The sequence below is a fragment of the Ursus americanus genome, chromosome 36 (genome assembly GCF_024610735.1).
Source record: "Ursus americanus isolate L20-20 chromosome 36, mUrsAme1.1.p, whole genome shotgun sequence".
NCBI classification, from domain to species: domain Eukaryota; kingdom Metazoa; phylum Chordata; class Mammalia; order Carnivora; family Ursidae; genus Ursus; species Ursus americanus.
In genome coordinates this window covers 26987479-27007549 of record NC_142162.1, presented here as the reverse complement: position 1 = coordinate 27007549, position 20071 = coordinate 26987479, and the positions used below count along the sequence as shown (strand labels likewise).

The following is a 20071-nucleotide window of genomic DNA, read 5'->3' as shown; positions in this document are numbered from 1 at the left end:
TGCAAGTGGGGGGGAGGGTCAGAGGGAGAGAATCTCAAGCAGACTCCACGCTGAGCACGGAGCCACAATGCTGGGCTCAATCTACCCACCCGTGAAATCACGACCTGAGCCAAAAGCAAGAGTCGGATGCTTTAACCGCCTGAGCCACCCAGGCGCCCCTAAAATTCTCGACTTACAGGCCACAACACTTGTCTATGACATGACAAAGCCTTCCCTCACGTGGGGAAGAAATAAGCTTATAAATAAAATATTGTTTTTCAAGCATGGTACCATAAAAATGTTGTTCAAGTATGGTACCATAAAGCTCCAAAAAGATAATTAATGAAAAGGAAAAGAATGAAATGTCCTTTAAAGATGTTAGATCTTGGGATGCCTGGGTGGCTCAGTTGGTTAAGCTTCTGCCTTCAGCTCAGGTCATGATCTTGGGGTCCTAGTATCAAGTCATGCATCTGGCTCCTTGCTCAGCAGGGAGCCTGCTTCTCCCTCTGTCTGCTGCTCCCCCTGCTTGTGCTCTCGCTCTCTCTCTCTGACAAATAAATAAATAAAATCTTAAAAAAAAAAAAAAAAGATGCTAGATCTTTCAGTTTATCCTACTTACATATATGCTGGGCATGTATGACTCTGCTTGACTAGCTTCAGTACTTATTCCTAATGTTCTAATTTCTGACCCTATTTCCTTAGATCAAACTAAAATCTCAATAGATGAATAGACAGAGAAGATCTGGGGAGTGCCTGGCTGGCTCAGTCAGTACAGTGTGTGAGTCTTGATCTTGGGGTTGTAAGTTCGAGCCCCACATTGGGTATAGAGATTACTTAAAAATAAAAAAAATCTTAAAGAAAAAGAAAAGAAAAAGGATACATATATATCTAGATACACAATGGAATATTATTCAGCCATGAAAAAGAATAAAATCTTGCCATTTGCAACAACATGGATGGAGCTAGAGAGTATAACCCTAAGAGAAATCAGTCAGAGAAAGGTAAGTACCCTAGGATTTCACTAATGTGGAATTTAAAAAACAAAACAAACAAGCAAAGGAAAAAAGAGAGAGAAAAACCAAGAAACAGATTCTTAACTACGGAGAACAGATGGTTGCCAGAGAAGAGGTGGGGAGGATGGGTGAAATAGGTGAAGGGGATTAAAAGTACACTTATCATGATAAACACCAAGTAGTATATAGAATGTTGAATCACTATATCGTATACCTAAAACTAATATAACATTATATGTTAACAACAATGAAAATTAAAAAACAATTTTAAAAACTTTTAAATAAATTTTAAAAAATAAAATCTACTGCACACTAGCCTCATATACTCAGAATCTTTCAACCCCCAGTCTAATGCACTAATGACTTACCCACACTGTCCTACCAAAGGTCCTCTGAGACAGTAAAGCATAAATTGAATTCCTATTTCAAAAGACCACCACCACAATTATCCTATCTCCCTTTCCCCTATCATCATCTTCTGTTCCATTAACTTTTAACATGTGGTATGGTTTTATATTGTCACACAAAATTTGTCGCTTTAAATGAAGTACAGCATTCCTGATAGGCAACAGAAGTCCAAAAATTAGATGCCTATTTCCTTAAACTGATTCAAACTATTATTTTCAATAGAACTAATAAATGTTTCTCATGTATCTTCTCTACTCCATCATTTTTCTCCTTTTTGTATTTAGAGGAAATATTATCCAGCTATATTAATCAATTAATGATGATTTTCCTACCCTTGTATCAAGGGTCACTCAAATGCCGTATGTCCCACAGGCCAACTTCTTCTGGCATATTATGCATAAATATGTAAAGGTGAGCAAGACACCATGAAGTGTAAGTAAACCCAAAAATATCTGCAATAAACTGAAAGGAAGAAAAAGGGAAATAGAATGAAGATTAAGTCAATCCTCTCCTTGACAAATCAAAACCAAGAGCAAAATTAACCAAGGAAGTTGTGTGTTCAACATTCAAAAAATAAAATTTCAATTAAACATATATAAACCCTGGATAACCTTAGCTTATCAGAACTTCAAATTTGAAAATGAGAAAAATTTGAATAAGCTAGTAATTAAATTCTTACCAGGCCTGGTGTGGTATCTTCATCACTGTCTAGATCCTGACTGCTTTCCATATCAACACTGAGAATCACTGTATCCGAAGTGCTCTTGTGTTGTTGCTTGTTACTTTCAGTATAAACATCTAAGGATGATTTTTGCAGAGTGGATTCTGCCTTGGAAGATGTGCCTTCCATCCTTGGAGTTAAAATCCTTCTGCAAGTTTTCCTTATTTCAGTCTTCTTACATGCAACTTCATTGTTAGACTTCTTATCCAATAGGGATTTGGGGTACTTAAGCTGGTCTGGCTTGTAATTACTGAGTGAAAAGGGAACAAGATACACCTTGGGTATTTTTCCTAAAACTGTAGTCTGTACTGGTCTCAGAGATACACAAGTGATGTTTTGGTTTTCTTTACATTCATTCACCTATTCAGGTCAAGAAAAGAAAAGAAAGCATTAGAATCCCAGATCCTATGCCTTTTCTTACAGGTCTGTGTAAATAAATCTAATTCCTATTTCATAGCGAAAACATAAATCCAAACTGATAGCCTGTAAGAGAACTTTTTTCCCCACCAAAATCTAGATACTTATTAACCTGAATTTAATTATTTATTATACTGGGTACATTTTTTACCCATGACTCTGCAAACCAATAATAATGTAAAAATAATCACTACGTTCGTAACTGAGGAGACTACCCCAACTGTCAGCTTCTGACCCCAGAGTGGGAACCCGACAATAACTGCCTCAAAGGCAAATGCAGAGTCCCTGATCCCATCCTGCCCCTATTTCTGGGGTTACTGACAATAACCTTCCCCGACGCTGAAGGCCGAGTTTCCATTGAGGAAAACAGGGCCGGGACGCCCGCTTATCTTTTGAAATGCCGCCGAAAAACCCGTTAAGCTGAGAGGTGCCCCAAGGAGCGGAAACTAGTTCCGGTGTGTGGAGGCGGTGGGTGCCAAGTCTTCGTGCCCTCCCGGCAAAGCCTCACGAACACTGAGGCAGGAGCACACCCGAAAGCAACGAGCCTTTCTCACCTTCATCTGGTGTCGCTGCCTGGAGCCCACCTTCTCCTCGCTGCCCGCTCGCGACCCCGACATCTTCTCGGCTGCTTAGCAGCTGGCGTCTTCCCGCCAAGATTGCGGCGGGAGGCGCGGGGAGGGGGAAGGGGAGGAGCAGCGGGGCTGGGGCGGGGTCTGGCGGGCGGCTCGGGCGGGCGGCTCAGACGGGCTCTGACGCCAGCTGGCCGGAGGGGGAGGGGCACGCGGGCGTCGCGGGCGTCACGGTCGTCTTGGTACGTGTCAAGCTCACCAGCCTCACCCCAAACAAATTCTTTATAGAGATGCGACTGGACCGAACACACATTTTTACCTCAGATCCTGGTATTTTTGATGCTGCTCATGCCAGTATCTCGCTTTGAAAAACACTGGCGCTTCTGCTGAGAAAAAACCACCTTGTCTTGCAACGTGAGCCTAGAAAAGATTCAGACGCACTTAGGTGCCATATGAATAGGCTAGAAAATCGAAATTAACAGGCAGCCTTTACCTGGGCCTCCTTGTTCCTTATAGTCTCACTACCAGAAAATTATGCCCTATGGCTACCATATTACCTTCTTCCTAGAAAGGAAAGCGTTTTCCTTCTTTTTCAAGAGCTGATAACTTAAAGCTTGTTTAAATTTCACCTCATCACCTGACCACCAGTTAACTAAGATCCTAATGATGGCCTTACAAAGCCCAAAGGCTGGGGGAAAGTTATGAATCAAGTCGTTTTTGTATCACAAGGTAACAAATAAGATTTTAGTGCCCTGTATTTCTTACAGTCACAGCCATATTAACCTTTTTCCCCCCTATTCTCTAGGTTGCCCTGAGTCAAAACAATTGTTTTCTCATCATATTTACTCCCTCTGGACAGCATGGTTTTGGAGCTGTTAAATTCAAAATAGAAATTTCTACCTAATTTTTAAGATCCTTTTCTTTCTAGCCCAAAACTGTTCCCCTGGTTAGTAACATGGATCCTCCACTGTTTCTTGCTCAAGATTTGCCCAGTTTTATTTCCTCTCCCAGCCTAGACCCAATTTCATAACACAGGTGAAATAATTTGAGAACTAATCTTATTAACAGTAACATCAGGGTCCTCCATGATCTGATTCTTGCCAAACTCACCACTCCTTGACTCAAAAATTACTGATAAAATCAAACGTTTCAGTGTTTAATATATCCCATGTTATTTCTGGACTTCAAGACTCTGTTCATGCTGTCCCATCTCTCCCTACCACAACACTTATGAAACCCTTTCTATGGTCAAATGTGCTCTGACTTCCAGGAAGCCAGTTTTTTTGTTTTGTTTTTTGTTTTTGTTTTTTTTACAAACCCATCTAGTAAATTGTAACTGCTTCCGTTACGAAGCCCTAGAAGACTTCTTAAATAAAATTCAAGCCTTTAAACAATATTCCATACTCCTTAGAGAGCTAAGCACAGTAAACACATTAAGTTCTTAATAATTACTCATGTACTTATATACAAACACTGTCTAGCCAGGAATGTTTTAATAGATGGTCTTGAGAAACTGAAAAACTGGAAAGCCAAAAAGCACACTTCTGACTTCAGGAATTGCTCCAGGCTCCTTGGGGGATTTTTTTCTTTTTTCATGGCAATGGCCTAAATCACCACCAGCTGTCCTCGCGTGACCAACAATATCTCTCACCACAACCCACTCAGCCTCATCAACTGAGCTAATCGGGTGCTATTAGCAGGACTTCTGCTCTCATTAAACTCCAATTCTGAGCTTTAAACTGTCTGGTCAAACTACCCTTCACTATCTGCCTAATTCCTTATTCATCACTATCCCATTTTCCTCAGCTTCAAACCAAGCTAACAAAAGAACCCCGTAATTCGGACCTGCGTCGCCACAGGATCTTAGCAGCAAAGCCCAATGGGAAGCAATTTCCCGCCAGAAGCGACGTCCAAGCACTAAGAGACTGAATACGCTGGAGCCGCTTGTGAACATGCGCGGTAACAGACTCGACGCCCACAATCCCACAATCCTCTGGTCGCATATTTCCGGTTTTTCTAGCTCAGCCGTAAGTGGTGTTTCTGTCTGTCGCGCAGCGGTGTCCAGTTCCTCTAGGAGAAGAGGGGTTTCTTTTTTTTTTTTTTTTTTCTGTTCGTTGACGTTGTTGCTGTTAGCTGTTTGGAATCACTGAAGTTTCGGGAGTCACCGCCGCTGCCATCAACATGTCGGTCCCAAGCGCACTCATGAAACAACCGCCCATTCAGTCTACGGCTGGGGCCGTCCCGGTTCGCAATGAGAAAGGTACGGTGCTGAGCCGTTTTCCAGTCGGATCTTACCTCTTCCTTAGCATACTCCAAACCTACCCCAGCAGACCACCCCAGCCCTCCGACCCTTAAGACCCTGCCCCCTAATTTCTTCGACTTTTCCCATCAAACTCGCACCCGATCGCATTGCCTGAGGGGGGAAAAAACCCACTTCTATCGCGTCTTATTCCTATCGCTCGTCTCCTGCCCTCACAGCAAGAAGCATCCCTCTTCCCTGGGCCTCCACTGATTAATTAGACTAATAAACATAGTGAATGCCAGCTTTTGCAGGGCGTTGTGGAGGATACAGTCCCTCTTTTGTTATCCATAGCAGTCTGTTTCTGCTTTTATAACTCTTATCATTACGTGTCTGTCTCCCTCTACTGCATCGTAAGTTCATAACGTCTTTGAGACGGGAACCGTGTCTCGTTAAACTTTTTTATTCCTTTCATCCAACGCTGTGACAGTATTAAGTTGAATACACATTTGTGTGAGGCAGTGCCCTTAACCTTAAGGAACTCATGTTGTAGTAGATGTGAGACATGTAAAAAGAGGTACATTTTAAACGGTGTGCGATTCCTGTCACATAGGTGATATAAACCAAATGATGTGGAAAGGTAGAGAAGGAATGATTTCTTCAGATTGAGGTAATCAAGGAAAGCTTCTTGAAGAAGGTGACATATAAATTGATCCTTAAAGGATAAGTAGGATTCCAGTGCAGATAGAAAGAACAACATGTTTGGGGGGTTAGCCTAAAGAGTCCCTTTTCTCAGGAAGGATTTTGGAAAATAATATGAGCTTTTTTTTCTTTTTTAATATACTGTACCTATTCTTGTGCAACTTGCCTTTTTTCTTAAATTCAGGGTGGCTTTTGAGAAGTATCCGTTGATACATATAGCACTAATTCATTCATTGTAACTACTTATAAATTCTATTGTATAATTAAACCACAGTCTGTTTCCTACTAACAGTTGTTGTTGTTGTTGTTGTTTTTCTATTATAAACGGTGCTATAGTTGTCCCTTTTTTTTCTTAAGTAATCTTTATGCCAGAGGTGGGTCTCAAACTCATGACCCTGAGATCAAGTCACATGCGCCACCAACTAAGCCAGCCAGGCACCACCTGTAGTTGTCATTCTTAAATGTGTCTCTTGAGTGCACTGTGTAAGAATTTCTATAGGGTAAACTTCTAAAAGTTCATCATCAACATAACTGTTTCCAATTGCTTTCCACAATGGGTTGTAAGAGCATTAAGTTTGTATTTTCCTGTATATTCATCTGCACACTCGGTTGTATCAGATTTTTAAATTTCACCCAATCTAATTATGAAATATCTCATTTTAATTTCCATTTCCCTGATTATTATGAGACTAAGCATTTTCATGCATTTATTAGCTGTCCAGGTTTTCTCGTCTCTGAATTATCAGTTTTTGTCATTTACCTGTTTTCTACTTAGTTTTTCTACATCCCAAATCTGTCACATCTTCTTCCTGTTTTGTTTTGGTTTTTTGGCTTGTCTTTTCACTTTAATTGTGGAGTTTTCTGTTTCATAGTCATTTTTAATTTTAGTGTTATCAGGTTTATCAATTTTATCTTGTATAGCTTGTGTTGTTTTGTCTATTGTGTAAGAAATCCTTCCCTATACCGAGATCATAGATATTCAAATTATAATTATTTTCTATCATCTAAGTGTTTGTATATACTAAATAGGATTGAATACATAATTGTGCAAGACAGATCTAATTTAAGGAGTTTATAATCCAGTAGGGATGTAAGTGTTTAAGATGTGTTTTTCACACATGGGTCTTTAATCCATCTGGAATTTTGTGTGTGTGTGGGATTAGAGATCTAATTTTACTGTTTATCTTATGGTTAACCAGTTGTCTCTACTGTTCCATTGTTTGACTAGCCCATCTATTCGCCACTGCTTTTTATTATTATTTTTTAATATTTTATTTATTTATTTGACAGAGAGAGAGGGCACAAGCAGGGGGAGCAGGAGGGAGAGGGAGAAGCAGGCTCCCTGCGGAGCAGGGAGCCCGACGTGGGGCTACATGCTAGGACCCTGGGATCATGACCTGAGCCAAAGGCAGATGCTTAACCAACTGAGCCACCGAGGCATCCCAGGATTTTATTTATTTATTTGAGCAAGAGGGAGAGGAAGAAGCAGACTCCCTGTTGACCAGGGAGCACGATGCTGGATCTCAGGACCCTGAAATCATGACCTGAGCTGAAGGCAGACTCTCAATCGACTGAGCTTCCCGAGTGCCCTGAGACTCTATTTTTTTAGATCAGGTTTAGGTTCACATTTCCCATATACCCTCTGCCCCCACACATGCATATCCCCCTCCATTATCAACATCCCCCACCAGAGTGATAACATTTGTTGCAATTGATGAATCTACATTAACACATCATAGTCACCCAAAGTCCAGAGTTTACATTAAGGTTCACTCTTGGCATTGTGTATTCTATAGGTTTAGACAAATACAGTATAAGGACATACATCCATTATTATGGTAGCACACACAGTATTTTCATTGCCCTGAGAATCCTGTGCCCTGCCTGTTTATCCCTCACCCCACCCAACCGTTGGCAACCACTAATCTTTTTACTGTCTCCATTGTTTTGCCTTTTCCAGAATGTCATGTATTTGGAATCATACAGCATATAACTTTTTCAGATTGGCTTCTTTCACTTAGTAATATGTATGTAAGTTTCCCCTATGTCTTACTATGGCTTGATAGCTCATTTCTGTTTAGCACTAAGTAATATTCCATCATCTAGACATACCATAGTTTATTCAGTCACCTAGCAGGGGACATCTTGGTTCCTTCCAGGTTTTGGCAGTTATGAACAAAGCTGAAATAAAGATCAGTGTGGACATTAGTTTTTGTGCAGACATTAGTTTTCAGCACTGTTAGGTAAATACCTAGGAGTGCAATTGCTGGATCATTTGGTTAGAGTATGCTTAGTTTTATAAGAAACCACCAAACTGTCTTCCAAAGTGGCTGTGCCATTTTGCATTCCCACCAGTAACAAACGGGAGTTCTTGTTTTTCCACATTCTCGCCTGCATTTGGTGTTGTCAGAGCTCAGTAGTTTGGTTATTCTAATACATGTGCAGTAGTATCTCATTTTATTTTGTATTTCCCTGACAACATATGATTTGAAGCAAATATGCTTATTTGCCATCTGCGTATCTTCTTTGGTGAAGTGTGTTAAAGTCTTCAGCCTCACCTTTTTCTTCAGAACTGTCTTGGTTCTTTTTGGCCTCCTATTCTTCCATGTGATTTTAGAATCAGCCTGGGGACAACTGTTAATGGAACAGCATTAAAGTTCTAGGTCATGCATTTATTAACTTGGACACAGTTGCCATCTTCTCATACTTGAATATTATATATCTCTCCATTTATTTAGATCTTTTGTATCTTCCAATGTAATTATATATTTCTCCTCTGAAAAGCCTTGTACATCATTTGTTGAATTTCTTCTTTGGTATCTTGTAGATTAGTTACTATTGTAAATAGTATTTTTAAATTTTATTTTCTAATTTATGTAGCTAATGTATAGGTACACTTATTTTTATCCACCATTTATTTAGCGTTCTCCCTGAATTCTTTTTTTAGCTTGCCTGTTTGTTATCTTGTATTTTCTACATAGGTAATCATAGTCTGCAAGTAATGACAGTTTCTTCTTTCTTTTTCTTTTATGTCTTTTTCTTTTCTTTTTTTTTTTTAAGACTGTATTTATTTGAGAGAGAGAGAGAGAGGGAGAACGAGTGGGGTGGTGGGGGAAAGGGAGAAGGAAAAGCATACTCCCTGCGTTGAACAGGGAACCTGAGGTGAGGCTCAATCCCAGAACCCTGAGATCATGACATGAGCCGAAGGCAGACGCTTAACCGACTGAGTCACCCAGATGCCCCATCTCCTTTTTCTTATTGTCCTAATTAGAACCATAATAAAATGTTGACTAGAAGGTGTGATAGGGACAACATAAAGATGCCCACTGGTTTTTAAAGGAATGTTTCTAATATTTTATCATTAAGCATAATGATTATTGCGTCTATTGTTAAGATTATGTGACTTTAAATATATAAACTTTAAATAGTGTATTACATTTTCCCCTATTAATTTCCTAAACTTAAGCCATCCTTGTGGTCCTGAGCTAATAAATCCTTTGAGGTCATGATGGCTCAGAATTTTTTTGTTAGCTTTTACATTGCTGGAATAAATTTGCCCTTATGTTATTTAGTACTTATGTATGTTTATTAAGAGAAATTCACCTAAAGTTTTCCTTTGAACTGTCCAGTTTGGTTATCAAAATTATATTCATCTTATAAAATGTTTTGGTTAGTTTTCACTTTATTCATGGGAATTGTTACTGTTTGTAAAAGAGATGTTATCTTGGGGTGCCTGGGTGGCTCAGGCGGTTAAGCGGTTAAGCAGCTGCCTTCGGCTCAGGTCATGTTCCCAGGGTCCTCAGCAGGGAGCCTGACTCTGCCTCTGCCCCTCCCCTTGCTCATGCTCGCTCGCTCTCACTTGCTCTCTCTCTCAAATAAATAAATAAAATCTTTAAAAAGAGAGAGAGAGACATTATCTTGCAAGTTGATAGCACATACACTAAAAGAAAAGGTAGAAGTAGGTACGATTAGAGGATGAGTTATATGGTGATATAAAGGCTGCCATGGAAAATTCCAGAGGGACTAAAAGAGGGATTGAGCAGCATTTTAATTTTCTGTTCCCACTTAAGTCACCCTTATGTGCTGGGCACTGTTACAAATAATTCTCTTAAGAATATGGTTGAGGTGGAACAGCATGAATTTGTGATGGATGTAGTCTGCCTGTCTCGGGGGAATTTTTTCTGTTGTTTCACTGCCTGTCTTCCTCCACTTCATTGTATTCAAGCTAGCCTTCTTAATCATTGGTGTTGGTATTCACAAGAACGGCTTCCCATGACTTGGTCTAGGCGGGAAAACACTATTAGATGAATAGATGGTTGGATAGTGGCTCTCTTCTCCTGCTTGAACTCTTGTTTACGAGGAGTATAGGGCTCTACCTGCAAAGGCAGAGGTTGAAGGACATTGGGAAAGAAGCTACTGAAACATAATAAGTTATCTTTATCACCCAGGTGAGATTTCCATGGAGAAAGTGAAGGTAAAACGTTATGTGTCGGGAAAGAGGCCAGACTATGCCCCTATGGAGTCCTCAGATGAGGAGGATGAAGAATTTCAGTTCATTAAGAAAGCCAAAGAACAAGAAGCAGAGCCTGAGGAACAGGAGGAGGATTCATCCAGTGACCCTCGACTGCGGCGTTTGCAGAACCGTATTAGTGAAGATGTGGAAGAGAGGTAATGACTAGGGTTATGTTTCCCTGGACTTAAACCCCCACAAGTTAGTTAATAACAACAACAATAATAGCTAATACTTGCACAGTACTCACTATGTGCCAGTCGCTGTTCCAAGTACATTTACTAATTCTTCTAATCCACCCAATAACCTTCTGAGGTATAGATTATTAATCCCAATTTATAAATGAGGAAACTGAGGCACAAAGGGATCAGGAAGATAACATGACCAAAGGTATACAGCCAGCAAGTGGCAACGAGTAAACAGCAGGTTACCTCTGGTCCAAAGACCCTAATTAACTCACTAAGGGACTAGAAAACACAAACCATTGGTTGGTTTGTTGGGGGACTGGAAGGGGTCTTAAAATTTGAGAAACTGATTTAATTCACTCACTTATCCTAAAAGCTAATGAGAAGAAATGATACCAATGAAGTAGAAAAAAAGGCCTGATGAATGAATGGTCTCAGGAAGGTAGGAAAGGGAGCCTCCCAATGAAGGATTTCGTATGTTGTGTGTTGATTGAGACATTACCATACAAAGTAGACCAGAGATCCCAAACTTTCACAGTTCATATTGTCTCAGGAATTTTCTCAGGGAGCCCCTAGGCCTACACAGGTCTGTCTATTTTATTAAGTAGTTAGATCCAAATAATTCAACAAATAGTCCTATCTTAACATTTAAAGCCATTTGAAAAATATAATACACATTAAAAAAAACACGTTTTTTTTCATTCTTACATAATCATAATTACTTAGTGGGGTTTGTGTGCCTTTTGGACACTGACTACTTCTCAAACCTTGGAATCAGATTGGCACTGTCACTCATTTCCTGTTCCATATTCATCTGCATGCAGTACTTGCTTTTTATGCAGCCACCAAAAATCCAGTTTCACAAAGATACAATGTCACTAAAAAGAAACCTAGTGCAATCTAATGTTGAAACTGAACTACTTGGAGCTCTAAAACAATCCCAGCGCACCCATGTTTGTTGCAATGCCTTATTATGCCTCAGCGTGCATCTAACATCTTCAGTCCAACTTGACTATTTGCTCTGACACTTTGAATTATTTTCTTTTGCCTGCATCTCAGTTTCCCCCTGTCAAGACCTCAGTATTAATAAAAGCAAATGTAACCTCCAGGTGCTCTACGACAAAGGAAATGTGGCTGATGCTCTTTCTGTTTTGTGATATTGATGTTACACTTGAAGATGCTGTTTTTCAGATTGGCCCGACATCGGAAAATAGTGGAACCTGAAGTGGTAGGAGAAAGTGACTCAGAAGTGGAAGGAGATGCGTGGCGCATGGAACGAGAAGATAGCAGTGAGGAAGAAGAGGAAGAAATTGATGATGAGGTATAAAAAAGGAAAATGGGAAGTTCTTTCTAGGCCTAAGAAAAAATTGGGGCCTGTTCTCCTTTGTTGAGGTCCCAAAGGCAACAAGCTTGCTGCTTCTGGCAGAACTCTGATCCAGGGTTCCCTATTTGTTGGAGATAGAATTGAAAGTAAATGATGTAAGTTGTATTTACTCATATCAGAATTTGTTAAACGTGATGAGGGGAAAATAAAAAGCTGCCTTAGAGCACAGGTCATTGGGCTGACTGACTTGGACATGTGACTTGATAGGAAATAGAGCGGCGCCGTGGCATGATGCGTCAACGAGCACAGGAGAGAAAAAATGAAGAGATGGAAGTCATGGAGGTGGAAGATGAGGGACGTTCTGGGGAGGAGTCAGAATCAGAATCTGAGTATGAAGAGTACACAGACAGTGAAGATGAGATGGAGCCTCGCCTTAAACCTGTCTTCATTCGAAAGTAAGTATCTCACAAACCAGGCCTGAATCCACATAGTTATTACTTGCCAGGTCTAAGGATAGAAGCCTCTTTTTTTATCTCATGCTCTTCTGAAATGTCAGCACTGAGTGAAAGTCTTCTGCCCAGTTCCCTACCTGTACAGAATATTTGCTGAGGAATATCTTGGTGTTAACAGAGAGCCTGAGTTTGTTTTCACATCTCCCTTTCCAGTTAAAGAGCATGTAATCTGCCCACGGTCCCATAAAGCACAAAATTAAACTTGAAGAGTGAATTCCTAATGCTTTCCTAATGGCGAGAAATCCTGCTACTTACAGTCCAGCAGGTTCTTGCTCGTCAGGCAGTTCTCAAAGATGAATGGAGTTTTAATGCTCTGAATACCTGCGATGACTCCCAGTTTTGGCTCTTTGCAAAAAAATAGAGCCAGTGATTGTTGGGCTTTGTCTGATTTGGATGGGACTTGAGTTAGAGGACAGAGAGCTCCACTCTGAGGGCTTTGGGCAATTAACAGGACTTCTGTGTTGCAGGAAGGACCGAGTAACAGTTCAAGAACGTGAGGCTGAAGCATTGAAACAGAAGGAGCTGGAGCAGGAAGCAAAACGCATGGCTGAGGAGAGGCGCAAGTATACACTCAAGGTACTGGGAGTGGCTGTGAGGATTGCACACAGCAAGGAGTGTATTTAGGTTTGTCTGAGGAAAATAAGGAAATCCAACAGGTGAATTGTTCTCCTTACCCAGATTGTAGAAGAGGAGACCAAGAAAGAGCTGGAGGAGAACAAGCGGTCCCTGGCTGCACTGGATGCTCTCAATACTGATGATGAAAATGATGAGGAAGAATATGAGGCATGGAAAGTTCGGGAGCTAAAAAGAATCAAGAGGGACAGAGAAGATCGAGAAGCGTGAGTAATAAGATGGACCTAGAGATTAGTATCGGTAATGGGATGGATTCCTAGTAGGGTAGCTCTGAGGCTCAACACTGCCTGTGAGTTCCGTTCCAGCTTTCTTTATGGTTGCTGCAAGTGAGTTTTCCATAATTGGAATGTGGCTTATTACAATGAAATCAGGGAAAAGAAACACTTTGTCAGTGTTTCTCTGTGATAGAGTGCCAGCTGATACTCCCTGCAGTTTTTTAGTAGACACACAGATGTTATTCACTGTTACCAGTTATCTATTCTTGCATAAAAACCCAATCCAAAATTTAGTGACTTGAAACAATTGATGATTCCTCACAGTTTTCGAGTTGGCTAAGCATTTCCTCTGCTGGTTTCACCTGGGCTCTCTCATGCAGTTGCATCCAGCTGAAGGATTGGCTGGGCTAGAGTGTCCAAAATGGCTTCATTCACATGTCCAATAGTTAATGCTAGACAGCCTTACTTCTTCAGTGGGCTAGACTGGCTTTCTTACATAACAGTCTCGTGGCAGTATTCCAAGAGGGCAAAAGTGGAAACGCAAGGTCTTTTAAGGCTCACATGTCATTTCTGCAAAGGGGCATGCGTACTCTGAGGGGAAGAATTTGTGGCCTTTAAATAATGCCACAGTCACTATTATTAGAGCAGAATCATTTCTGAGCTGCATCACCCATTCTTGAAAATTGCTAGGAGTGAGAGGGTAATCCCAGATTACAAAGGGAAACCATCAATAGAAAACGCTGTCCTCAGCCTGCAGTTTCTAAGGTTTATATCCTGGGTTTCAAGGAGTCCACATACCCTTTAAAATTGTATACAAAATTAATGTGTATTTTATTTTTCTGGAGAAAGGGGATCTGTAACCCCCCTCCCCCAAAAAGAGTTAGTCACTGCAATCTAATTAATGATGGTAACCCTTAGTTTGTGACATGTAAGTACATGTACAATTACTTTAAAAAAATAAAAAAATAAAATCTTAACACAGTTATGTTAAATTCTGATTTTTTTAAAAGCCAAGTAGGCTTTTTAGGGAAGGGGAATTACTAGTATTGCATAATCAAGCAGTAATAGTATTTCTGAACCTTATAGAGGCTAGAATCAACTTTTGGAAGTTTGCAATAATGAAGACCACCTCAGCTTTTTTATTTTTTGGGCTCCTGATCCTAATTCCTTAACAGGCAGTGGCTAGAATTAAAGTGAGTAATCCGGGGCGCCTGGGTGGCACAGCGGTTAAGCGTCTGCCCTCAGCTCAGGGCGTGATCCCGGCGTTCTGGGATCGAGCCCCACATCAGGCTCCTCCGCTGTGAGCCTGCTTCTTCCTCTCCCACTCCCCCTGCTTGTGTTCCCTCTCTCGCTGGCTGTCTCTATCTGTCAAATAAATAAATAAAATCTTTAAAAAATAAATAAATAAAATAAAGTGAGTAATCCTTGAGATGAGGACTGCATTGTATTCAGATAATTTGAGTCTCTCTGAAGCTGAAACGATACTAATAAATAGTTTCGTTCTTTGCATAGGCTTGAGAAGGAGAAGGCAGAAATTGAACGAATGCGAAACCTGACTGAGGAAGAGAGGCGAGCTGAGCTTCGGGCAAATGGCAAAGTCATTACCAACAAAGCTGTTAAGGGCAAATATAAGTTCTTACAGAAGTATTATCACCGGGGTGCCTTCTTCATGGTAAGTGAAAAGGGAATGGGAAGGTTGGGCTGTACAAATAACTCAGAACTTTTGAGTTCTTTTTTCCCCCCAAGAATAAACTGTCCTGGGATGTTACTTCTACTTGCCAATGGTCCATTTTCTCATTTGCTTTTTGCCTTTGAAGAATATAAACCCAATGGGAAAAAGCATTGGCAACAGGATTTTAGAAGTAGCAGCAACTGTTCTCTCTTTTGGCCCCAGCTCTCAGGAGAAAATGGTGTAACAGAAGAATTGAGGAACTAAAAATAGATAGTGAACTATATGGATAGGTACAGACTGTTTAAATCCCCAAAATTAATAAGATGTCACTATTCATAGACGAGTAAGAAATTTCACTGATGCAAATATTTGGGAGGCAGAAATTTAATTCACCTCAGTTTGAGCTGACAGAAAGTGACTAAGCCTAACTAACCAAAAAAATGGTTTATTATCTAACCATTATGTGTAATACTATCAAGATTTTGTTCTTCATGTAAAGACCAAGGTCAGAATAGCAATCTGTTAACCCTGTATTAAGTGATGAGGACTTCTTCCAAATTATTTAGATTATACCAGTGATAATTTGTTAATGGAGAGATGTCAGGAAAGGGAATCGGAGAATTGATTGCCTTTATTACTGTACTAGCATGTCGTTTGTTAAATTACTACCTGATGCTACACGAGTTTTAATCAAGAAGACTCATTTTTTTCAAATGCTATAATATCAAACCCTAAAAATCCCTACTGCAGCTAGATTCCTGCCTTTCAATATAGATAGCAGTAAAATCTAAACTTCAGTGGAGGGTTCCTTACTCTCCTCCAAAATCAGTTTCAGTCTACTCAGCCGAAATGTTTGCTTATTATGTAGTGTCCTAGCTTACGTAGTTTTCTAGACTGGAGTCATTGGAGATTATGAATTATTTCTTTATTGCTTTAAAGTCATACAAATGCTTACACATTTGAGCAGCTTTAAAAAGCTTCTCAGAGAAGCAGTGCATTGCTGGCTAAGATACATAAGGAAAGGGTTATGTAAAAGTCTTTTGGTGTACACACTGAATGAACTCTCCTCATCTGGATAAGGAGAGTGAAGTTAAAATATCTTCTGAGATTAAAGGAGGGACTCAGCCTCTAACAAGGAGAAAAGTAGATCTCACAAAAACTGTCTTACCTTTAAAGCCTTTCTGTAGCTGAAGAGAATACTCCAAAAGTGTGTTTGGTTGAAGGACTCAGCTCTTCCACAAAGCTTTCCTTAACCAAATGGCACTGTTTTAATTCTTTCACCACATGTGTAATTTGTATCTTAACATTATAGTTTTACTAATATGTTGATTTGTAACTTCTCTATACTTATTTTTTTATTTATAGTTTATTAAGTAAATAACCTTTTGAGCATTTACTGTGTAAAGGGCACTACTGGTTTTTGGTTTGAGGGGGGTGATTTAAAGATTTATTTATTTTAGAGAGAGAGAACACGCAAGCATGAGAGGAGGGGCAGAGGGAGGGAGAAAGAACCTTAAGCAGACTCTGAACTGAGTGCAGAGCCCGATGTGGGGCTCAGTCTCACGACCCTGAGATCACAACCTGAGCTGAAACCCAGAGTCAGACGCCTAACCGACTGTGCGCCCGTTTTTTTAAGTAGGCTCCACGCAGAGCCCAACGTGGGGCTTGAACTCACAACCCTGAGATTAAGAGTTGCATGGTCTAGGGGCACCTGGCTGGCTCAGTCGGTTGAGTGTCCAACTCTTGATTTAAGCTCAGGTCATGATCTCAGGGTTGTGAGATCGAGCCCCATGTTCAGCTCTCCTCTGGGCATGGAGCCTGCTTAGGATTCTCCCTCTACCCCATCCCCACTCTCTGCCTCTTTCTCTTCCTCTCTTAAAAAAAAAAAAAAAAAATTGCATGGTCTACCAGCTCAGCCAACCAGGAGCCCCAAGAGCACTACTGTTTGACACTGCTACAGGATATATAATTATTGCCCTCAGATGGCTTACAACCTAAAAATGGGGCTAAGGCAAATATATACTATACTATGACATAAGAACGAGTGAAAATACTGTGGGACTTCTGAAGAGGGAGATGTTTTACTTTGTAGGAGATGGAAAGGGATAACATGAAGGAGGGCATATTTAAGATGTATAGACTTCAGTAGTAGGAAGACATTCCAGGTGAAGGGACTAGGAGTGGAGGCAAAAAGCATCATCTGTAAAGGGAAATGGCAAGATTACATCTATATGTTATTTGACCTGGACTACTATAGAGGAGTTGTGCTTATTTAACCAAACAGAACCACTGGAAGTTTTTGAGCAAGGCAAAGGTATGAGGGTGTGTTTTAGAAACATTAGTCTAGTGGCAATGTATAAGGTTGATTCTAGGGAATAACTGATAACCCAGGGAATTAGAATTTATAAGTGTCAACTTATGCACAAGTTTATGTAAATTTTGAATCTGGATAATTGAGAAAATGTTGGTCCTATTAAAAGAAGTTAAATCAGGAAGAGGCTGATTTGAAAAGGTTAGGGAAATGATTTTCACTTTAGATGTGAGTCTGAAGTCCCAACAGAATATCTAAGCTAAGCTATATAATGGGCAGTAGAAAATTCAGGATGAGATTTGAGAGGCTTCTACAGAGTTGAAGTCGTATGACTGAATGAACATACTGAGTGCAGAGAGAATACAGCCAACCTTCAGGAAACGTCCACATTTAGAAAGGAAAAAAAACACAGAAAAAGGAGTATCATCTCCTCAATTAGATGTAAGCTCTTGAATAGGTTCAGTACCCTCATTCTTTGTATCCCTTGTCATAGAGGTTAATAAATTAGTGGTTTGAATATATGGGAAATGAAAACCGCAAGATTGATAAGACTCTTTTCACAGGATGAGGATGAAGAAGTATACAAGAGAGATTTCAGTGCACCCACCCTGGAGGATCATTTCAACAAAACCATTCTTCCCAAAGTCATGCAGGTATGGGGTACTTTAGAACATGAGAGAAAAGTTATGTATTGAGGACTTGATGTTTACTGGTATAACTCATCATCTGTCCTTCCTTGATCAGGTCAAGAACTTCGGGCGCTCTGGTCGCACCAAGTACACCCACCTTGTGGATCAGGACACCACCTCTTTTGACTCAGCATGGGGCCAAGAGAGTGCCCAGAACACAAAGTTCTTTAAACAAAAGGCAGCTGGGGTACGAGATGTATTTGAACGGCCATCTGCCAAGAAGAGGAAAACTACTTAGAGTTCAGCTACTTCCAGCTGTGAGACACAAGGGACTGTCTCAGCATCTGGTCCTTGATTTGCTTTTACCATTATTTACATGGCCCCTGTATCCAGCCTATTGGACCTACTGCCATACTGTGTCCCGGAGGACTATTGGACCAACTGCCATACTGGCAATCCAGTCTTTGAAGGTGCTTTGTGAGGTTTGGACTCATGCTGAGAAACCCACAGAAAAGCACTATCCAGGTAGGATCAGAGGCTCCCCACTTAAAACCATTTCTGAGAAATCTTATGTTTCATCACTGCTCTGCCTTCCCAGATTCACTTGGGACTATTCCAGATTTCTTTTTCCAGCCTCTTAGCTTGGGTTAGAAACATGGGCGTGTAAGTGGACAACGCTACCTTATAGTAAATCTAAGCTCATGGATATCTGTCTTGCATTTTTGGTTGGAGTCAGTTTTTCTAAGTGAACATATTTTTTGATCCATCTATGTGTGTGTGTCAAGAAATAAAAGAATCATACACTAAGAGCGCCTGGGTGGCCCAGTCGGTTAAGCGTCCGACTCTTGGTTTCAGCTCAAGATCTCATGGTCGTGGGATCAAGCCCCACATAGAGCTCCATGCTTAGCTCAGAGTCGGCTTCAGATTCTCTCTCCCTCTGCCTCCACCCCGCTCTTTCTCGCTCTCTCTCCCATAAAAATTTTTTAAAAGTAGAGGTTTCTTATGATACTGGAAATAAAATCTGCAGGCTGACAAGAATCTACCTATTAAAAGACAGGAGAGAATTGTTGGGCAGAGTGTTTCACATTTTGATCATCACCTTTGATCTCAGAAACAAACTAAGATGCTGGATAGGCTGTACTCTAAGTGCTCCCAGATTTACTCTATGGGCAGATATATGTATGGTTTTCTTTGCTCTCTAAAATACAGCTCTATTTAGAACAAAAGTTGACCCATGAAATGGAGAAGCCAAGTACTTAACAGTATCCTCCACACCCAGCTTATATATATCAAGGAGGGTATAGTGTTCTCCAGGTTGCAATGTAATGACATCAAAGTAGAGTTAAATTTAGTGGTTTTGCACTTAATATTTATTACATAACCACTTAATATTTATTACATAACATGGCAGAGCACTAGGAGTCCTAGGGGTTATAAGGAATGACATTTAATCGGTGGGAAGGCCATTTCTCAATTACATTAAAAAAAATGAGATGGCCAAAGTCTTTTCCCCCTCTTTTAAATGCCTCACTGGAAGAAACAGTCACAAACTTTTTGTGTCCTAAAATAAGAATATGAATATAAATTACTATGAGGTAATAAACACATAAAGATGAGTATAAGTCACTTATGTGTGTGCCAGAGGGATACAATCTAAGAATTACCCTAGAGCCAAAATGAGAATAAGACATTGAAATTCTTTTAAGAACATGTTTATAGCTGCTATTTGAGTGTCCACTCTGAGGCAGCTATTCGGCCAAGCTTTTCACATTCACCAACTTCTCAGTTCTTAAAACAACCTATCAGGTATGTATCATTTTGGGGAAACAGAAGCTCAGCAAGGATGACTTGGCCAAAGATTGATCAACTTTTAAAGTAAAATTGTCTTCTCTCCAGGATAGGAAATGGAATGTGAGGTATAGTGTTGTGGCAGTTCAGATTCAATTAAATCAACTTCATATATCAAAGTCTTTCACAGATTAATTCTGCATGAGCTTTGATATCTTTTATTATACTTACCATGTTTCCACCT

The 20071-nt window shown here is 40.3% G+C and overlaps 2 protein-coding genes across 2 annotated transcripts in view; one reads left to right on the top strand and one right to left on the bottom strand.

Moving 5' to 3' along the window:
- WDR76 (WD repeat domain 76) overlaps window positions 1–3228 on the bottom strand; it is a 51500-nt gene extending 48272 nt beyond the window's left edge. The window contains exons 1-2 of the mRNA XM_045772253.2: window positions 3093–3228; window positions 2080–2481 (exon numbers count right to left, since the gene is read on the bottom strand). Of these exons, the coding sequence (XP_045628209.1) occupies window positions 2080–2481; window positions 3093–3155 (465 nt within the window). The 5' untranslated portion in view covers window positions 3156–3228. The remainder of the gene's footprint in view (window positions 1–2079; window positions 2482–3092) is intronic.
- Window positions 3229–5112: 1884 nt separating this feature from the next.
- Window positions 5113–18846, top strand: MFAP1 (microfibril associated protein 1). Its single transcript, XM_045772242.2, has 9 exons — window positions 5113–5367; window positions 10497–10716; window positions 11935–12064; window positions 12335–12522; window positions 13047–13155; window positions 13258–13418; window positions 14940–15099; window positions 17974–18063; window positions 18155–18846. The coding sequence occupies exons 1-9, from the start codon at window positions 5289–5291 to the stop codon at window positions 18335–18337; spliced, it is 1320 nt and encodes a 439-aa protein (XP_045628198.1). The 5' UTR covers window positions 5113–5288; the 3' UTR covers window positions 18338–18846.
- The last annotated feature ends 1225 nt before the right edge of the window (window positions 18847–20071 follow it).